Source organism: Tursiops truncatus, chromosome 3, assembly GCF_011762595.2.
Source record: "Tursiops truncatus isolate mTurTru1 chromosome 3, mTurTru1.mat.Y, whole genome shotgun sequence".
In the NCBI taxonomy this organism is placed as follows: Eukaryota; Metazoa; Chordata; class Mammalia; order Artiodactyla; family Delphinidae; genus Tursiops; species Tursiops truncatus.
The window spans coordinates 165,590,227-165,596,947 of NC_047036.1; the positions used below are offsets into that span (position 1 = coordinate 165,590,227).

Here is a 6,721-nt window from a genome sequence, read left to right on the forward strand (position 1 = left end):
ACAAAATACTTAGTAACTACAACGGAGAAAAAAGTAACTGCTTTGTGTAGTGGTTAAGCAGGGACTCATGGGTCAACTCCCAGCCCCACTGCTTTTGAGCTATGTGACCTCAGGCAACTGCTTGCCCTCTCTGTTTCTCAGTTTCCTCATCAGTAAAGCAGGATAATAACTACCTATCTCATAGGGCTGTTGTGAGAACTGTTAGACCACTAGGAACACACCTGTGGTTAACAAATCCGGGCTTATTACTTGCTACAGTGAGGGAGAACACACACCAGGGGGAACAGTGGGCACATGCTTAAGTGCTGTTATTGCTGAGTATTCATCATTAGAATAGGCAATTTATACCCATTACTAGTGCACTGTATTAAACCTTACAATTACAGTGTGAGGCAGGGTAATTGTCCCATTTCACAGTTGAGGAAACTGAGGCTCTGAGAATGTGAGGCTGAAGGTCCCAGGACTGGATAGGGGTTGGAACAGTGCCTTCTGGCACCAAAATTGACTGCACAGCTTCTACCCGATCCTAACTGACCTCTCAGTTGTGTCAGGCGCTTTATCCCTCCCCGGATTTTTCTGAGAGGAAGTGTTATCCGCATCCTGTTCCTCATTCTTCCTGAGTTGAGAAAGAACAGATCTGAGGAAGGGCTACAGAGGGAAATACGTGGGGTTATAAAAACCATAGTTCAGAGAGGAGTTAGAAAGAGGGACAGAGAGGAAAGGAGGATGGCAGAGATGTGTAACCCCAAGGAACCGGGTGGCTCCGGTGAGGCTGGACCCCCAGTCTGGGGTGATGGTGGGGATGACAGGGCCCCAGTGTTCTGAAGGTGCTGGGGCCTGGCCTTCAGCTTGCAGTTCTGAGAGAGGACTCAGCAGGCTTCCAAGTTCAATTGCATGTGCTCTGTCCTATTCAGAGGAGGAGACATTTGGGGGCCAGACATTGGCTGAGAGACACCCTGGACTCATACGCAGTTTGAGGAGCTCACCAGGTACCAGAGCGGCTGGTTCAGGAGCAGGCGACTGGGGAAGGGGGTGGTTGGGGGTGGGGTGGGACAGGATCTGCCCCTGAGCCCCAAGCTCTGCCCATCTGCTGGTCCTGCAGGGTGTCTGACCCAGAACCCTCTGCTTCCCCTGCTGCTCTTCATCTCACTGGCTTTCTTCATGCTCCAGCTGACCACCCTGGTTCAAGGTGAGTCAGCATCTGGGGGTTTGGAGTCCTGGGTCCCTTTGGGTTTTCTCTCTGGGATGGTCTTTGCCCTTTTCCACATCCTCCAGACCTACTAGGGCTGGGGCGTTTGGGCTCCGTGTCACCTTCTGTGTGACCATGGGCCAGTTACTCCCCCTCTCTGATTCTGTTTCCTCACGTGAAATGCAGTACATCCTCCTCTATGGGGAGCTTAGTTTCCCTGAGACCTTGAAACCGGACTTGGCACCGGGTCAGGGATAGAGTTGGCGCTCATAAAGGGGGAATTCTCTGCTCTGTTGTAGTTTCCAGGATCCAGTTCCTGCAGAGAGATTTGGGGGACCACCACGTGGAGAACAACAGCCTGGATGAGGGGCTGGACGTCGGGTTCCAGAGTCAGAGAGGGGATGGGGCTCTGAGGGAGCAGGACCTTGGAACATCCATCACCACCAGGGGTGAAGGAGAGAGGGCAGGAGTGGGGGAGTGGATTGGAGCCCTGCAAGAGGTCCTGGGGGCTGGTGATGTTGGGCAAGTCACTCTCTAAGCCTCAGTTTCTTTGTGTCATGGGCTCTTCAGGTTCCTGTGAGATCCATACATAATGTTCTCATGGGGCCCTCTCTGCACCAAGCACACAGTAGGGGCTTAATAATTGAGGTCCTCTCCCTCCAGTTGATGTTGCACAGGGGCAGATGCAATCAAACCTGGAGGAGATCCTGCAGCACCTGTCCTGGATGAATGCCACCCTGGGTAAGGGTCCCATGTCAAAGTCAAGAGGAAGTCACAGGATTGTAGGTGGGGCTGGGACCCACCTTCTATGGCTGCCACACTGAGGAGGGCAGGGCAGAGCTGGGTTCTTTCTCATGGATTTCTTGGGGACTGAGCTGACAGCTGAACACAGGGGCTGGCCCTAGGTTCCCAAGGTCTGATGCAGGTGTCTGGGGCCTAGGAGCCAAGTGACCTCTCTGTCCCAACCCCATTCCTCCTTCCCAGCTGGCCTGTGCCGTCCCTGTCCTTGGAATTGGGAATTCTTCCAGGGGAGCTGCTACTTATTCTCCTGGACCCAGAGTGACTGGAAATCTGCTGTCTCCTCCTGTAAGGACATTGGGGCCCAGCTGGTGATCATCAAAAGTCTTGAGGAGCAGGTGGGCCGGGCAAGGTTCCCCTTGGGGCTGGGCCATATGACTGGTCAAGAAAGAGCTTTCTGCTGCACTCCTCTGCCCTCTGAGAGATGGAGGTCCAGAGAGCAGATGGGGGTGAGAGGTGAGAGGCAGTCAGGGAAGACTTCCTGGAGGAGGAAGCATAATGGACTCGGGAAGGTCAAGTGAGAGAAGAACATGTTTGAGAGGAGCCCATGTCTGGACAGAAAAGGAATTTAGAGTACCCTTGAGACCACACATAATGTATGTCAACTGAGACACAAGTTAACACATATCCACACATGTATGTGTATTAACACACATCCACAGCCTCCACGCACATGTGAACACATACAACTGGAGTAGGGGCTATAGGCTAGACTGTGAAAGGAACTTCCACGGGAGGCAGGGGACCATGGGAACGTGGGCAGACATGGGATGCGTGGCATTCAGGGATCTTCCTTCTGATACCCCTCTCCCCACCCCCACCCCCAGAAATTCCTGAAGATTTGGTATGTCAGATATAATAAACCCACCTGGATTGGCCTCAGTGACCACCACAATGAGGGTTCCTGGAAATGGGTGGACAACAGCCCCCTCCAACTCAGGTGACCTCCCAGTGACAATGGCCCGAGGGTGCGGGCAGGGACGCCCCTCCTTCAAAGCAGGGTTGCTCAGACTCTGGGACTGGAAAGTATCACCTGAGGAGCTTGGTGAAGATGCAGAGTCCTGCCTTCATTCTGGGGGTGGGAGTGGTAGTGGTGGGGGCCTCAGATTCTGTAAGTCTGGGTAATGGCCCAAGAATCTGCATTTTAACTTTGCCAGAGCTGATGCTAATGGAGGTGGATTCTAACCCTAACCCACATTTCCAAAACCCTGCCTCCAAACTCCTCACCACCCTCTGGCTGTTTCTTGGCAATTTGCTGCCAAAGCCCAGGGACCAGCTCCTCCAAAGGGGGGGCCTGGGGGTGGGCTCTGGGAGGAGTAGGGGGCTCAGAGCTCTCATGGGGTTCACAGCTTCTGGAAGAAAGGGGAACCCAACAACCACGAAGATGAGGACTGTGTGGAATTGTACAACGATGGCTGGAATGATGGCAAATGTAGCACCCAAAACTCCTGGATCTGTGAGAAGCCCTCGTCTCCCTGCCCAGCCCTCTGAGGGTCACTGCCTCCCCCCCACCCCACCCTGTCCCGGTTTGCAGAGATCAGGCAACTGAGACATGCGGTCTGCTGGTCTGGTCTCTCTCAGGCCCCACCCGTTTCTGTTTTTCCCTTTGGTGAATTCCCATCTCCCTCCTGTACGGAGGTCTTCGAGATCCTGAGGCAGATCCTGAGACCGCCTTATCCTCTAGGACCCATCCCACCATAGGCTATAGACCATCTTTTTTCATCTATTGATGGTCTCAGCCCCGCCTCAGCTCCCCCATGACATCCCCTTAATAAAGTCATACATTGCATTATGTGTTCCATTGAACTTATTTTTGTTCCTTGCCACTGTTTCACTTACTACAGGTTTTTTTTTTCAGTTACTATAGTTCGATAATCTGTTTGATGTACATTAGGACATGATCTTTTTTCAATATATTTTTCTCTACTACTGTGTATTTTATTTCCCAGATACAGTTTTGAATCAGTTTGTAATTTTGGTTGGGACAGTACATATATACATATATGTATATATATACAATATGTATAGGTATGTGTGTGTCTGTCTAGCTATCTATGTGTTCATTGATTCGTGAACCAATTATTTATTCAGGTACTTTATTTTTTCAAAATATATCTTATTGAAGTAAAGTTGATTTACAATGTTGTGTTAATTTCCAGTGTACAGGAAAGTGATTTTATACATGTATATTTTTTTATTCATATCCTTTTCCATTGTGGTTTATTACAGGATATTGAATATCACTCCCTGTGCTCTACAATAGGATCTCGTTTACCCATTCTATATATAATAATTTGCATCTGCTAGCCCCAAACTCCCAACCCATCCTCCCCCACCCTCCCTCCCCTGTTCGGGTACTTTAAAAATGTCCTTCAGTAAAGGTTTATGATTTTCTTCATATAACTTTTTTTTCCTAAATATTTATTTATTTATTTGGCTGCACTGGGTCTTAGTGGCAGCACGTGGGATCTAGTTCCCTGACCAGGGATCGAACCCTGGGCCCCCTGCATTGGGAGTGTGCAGTCTTAACTCCACAGTCCAGTTGGTTCCCGCTGGACCACCAGGGAAGTCCCTAAATTAAAACAAACAAACAAACACATTATTTCTAGGCATGTGTATTAGTTTCCTATTGATGCTGTAACAAATTACCACAATCTTAGTAGCTTAAGACAACACAAATGTATTATCTTACAGTTCTGGAAGTTGGAAGTCCAAAATGGGCCCCATGGGCCTGAAATCAAGGTGTCAGTAAGGCCGCCTTCCTTTCTGGAGGTTAGCAGGGAGAATCTGCTTTCTTGTCTTTTCCAGCTTCTAGAAGCTGCCTGCAATCGTTGGCTGGGAGCGCCCTCCCTCCTTCTGCAAAGCCAGCAAGGACTAAGGCTTTCTCACCCTGCATTTGCTCAAACACTGACTCTTCTTCCTCCCTCTTCCACATTTAATTTTTTTTTTGGTCACGCTGCACGGCTTGTGGGATCTTAGTTCCATGACCAGGGATCGAACCCGTGCCCCCTGAAGTGGAAGAACGGAGCCCTAACCACTGGACCACCAGGGAATTCCCTCCCTCTTCCACGTTTAAAGGACCCGGTGATTACATTGGGCCCACCTGAATAATGCAGTCTAATCTCACAATTTTCAGATCAGCGGATTAGGGGCCTTATGTCTACCTGCAACCTTACTTCCTGCTTTTCCATGCAGCATAAAGTATTCATAAGTCCTGGGGATTAGGATGTGGGCATCTTTAGGGGGGATGCTATTCTGTCTACCACGTGTTGTACTTCTTATGGATGTGCTGTACGAGGTAAATCTCAATGAGTTGGTGGATAATATCCTAACTCTCTCTGCTCTTGACTTAGACAACTCTGAGGCATGTTTCAGAGCTCGTAGAGGTTAGCAAGAGGAAAAAGCCACCTGCTCAATAATGCCAATAATGCTTTCTTGGGGTTTCCCTAGTGGCACAGTGGTTAAGAATCCGCCTGCCAATGCAGGTGACACGGTTCGATCCCTGGTCCGGGAAGATTCCATATGCCATGGAGCAACTAAGCCTGTGTGCCACAACTACTGCGCCTGTGCTCTAGAGCCCGCGAGCCACAACTACTGAAGCCCTCGCGCTCTAGGGCCCGCGTGCTGCAACCACTGAACCCGTGTGCTGCAACTACTGAAGCCCGCACACCTAGAGCCTGTGCTCTGCAACAAGAGAAGCCACCGCAATGAGAAGCCGCACCGCGATGAAGAGTAGCCCCTGCCTGCCGCAACTAGAGAAAGCCCGTGCAGCAACGAAGACCCAATGCAGCCAAAAATAAATAAAAATTTAAAAAAAATAATGCTTTCTTATGGCTTCCTTCCCTTCTCTCCTAGTGCCCTCTGAGGATGACCCAACAAATCAACCTCTTGTACTGAAATCCTTGTCTTAAAGCCTGCGTCTGGGGGAACTGAACCAAATTCAGGCTGGGCTCATGGGACTCATTTCAAACAGTGCATCAGAACCACGCCTGGTAAATAGATGGGCTGAGACTAGATTGACCATGTCATTTCCAGACTGGGACATTTAAGAACGATTGGTGGTCACCTCCCTGCACACTCTTCTCTCCCCTTGGCAACGCTGGAACCCACAATTGCAACTTGGATGCAAGATAGCTTCTCTGATCTGCAACAGTTTTGCAAGTGTTTTGGCCATGACTGTGTTGTGTTACATTGCTGAGATGCTGGGGTGTATTTGCTATTTGTGGCATAGTGTAGCAGATTCTTATTAACTTGTCCACAGAGGAATTCCAGAACCTTGGCTCCCAGCCATGCACCTGGCATGTAGAGGAGAGAATTCTTCCTAGCTCATTCTATGAGGCTAGCATAATTGATTATTAAAAATAATTCCAGTGAAATAAAAGGGGACAAAGGGGGAAAAAATGGAAACCGTTGAACTGTGTTGAAAACAAAAATGATCCAGGAATCACACTGTCCAAATTCAGTGAATGCTGGAATGGCTTTTCTCAAGAAAAATCCCTCCAGTAATTATTACGATTCTTATTTACTAGCTTGTGTTTGTAAAGACGGAATTAAGAGATCCCCATGATAATTTCCAGCCAAGATGTGGTACCAGCTCCTGCTTGAAGTAAGTGAAAAACTGGACAAAGTATATGAAAGAATTATTTTCGGTCTCTGGAGATAAGTGTAATGCAGCGGTCCTTGAAAGGGGAGAAACAAGGTGAGCCCTACAATTGGCCCAGCTGACTGCCTGGA

General features: G+C 49.1%; 1 protein-coding gene across 2 annotated transcripts; it reads left to right on the plus strand.

Moving 5' to 3' along the window:
• Window positions 1-632: 632 nt before the first annotated feature.
• Window positions 633-3,806, plus strand: CD209 (CD209 molecule). 2 transcript variants are annotated; one of them, XM_019944075.3, is made up of 8 exons: window positions 633-766; window positions 915-989; window positions 1,103-1,189; window positions 1,489-1,638; window positions 1,853-1,930; window positions 2,174-2,325; window positions 2,815-2,927; window positions 3,337-3,797. In XM_019944075.3, exons 1-8 carry the CDS (start codon window positions 727-729, stop codon window positions 3,476-3,478), a joined length of 837 nt encoding a protein of 278 aa, XP_019799634.2. In that variant the 5' UTR covers window positions 633-726; the 3' UTR covers window positions 3,479-3,797. The 2 variants fall into 2 exon arrangements, with proteins under 2 accessions (XP_019799634.2, XP_073658040.1); XM_073801939.1 differs by lacking the exon at window positions 1,489-1,638 and having other exon boundaries at window positions 3,337-3,806.
• Window positions 3,807-6,721: the final 2,915 nt, after the last annotated feature.

Excerpts from the sequence above, each read along its gene's own strand:
- CD209 (XM_019944075.3), top strand. The coding sequence starts at position 727 with ATGGCAGAGATGTGTAACCCCAAGGAACCGGGTGGCTCCG. Across the intron at positions 767-914 it reads CAAGGAACCGGGTGGCTCCG|AGGAGGAGACATTTGGGGGC; the intron begins GTGAGGCTGGAC and ends TGTCCTATTCAG. Across the intron at positions 990-1,102 it reads CAGTTTGAGGAGCTCACCAG|GGTGTCTGACCCAGAACCCT; the intron begins GTACCAGAGCGG and ends CTGGTCCTGCAG.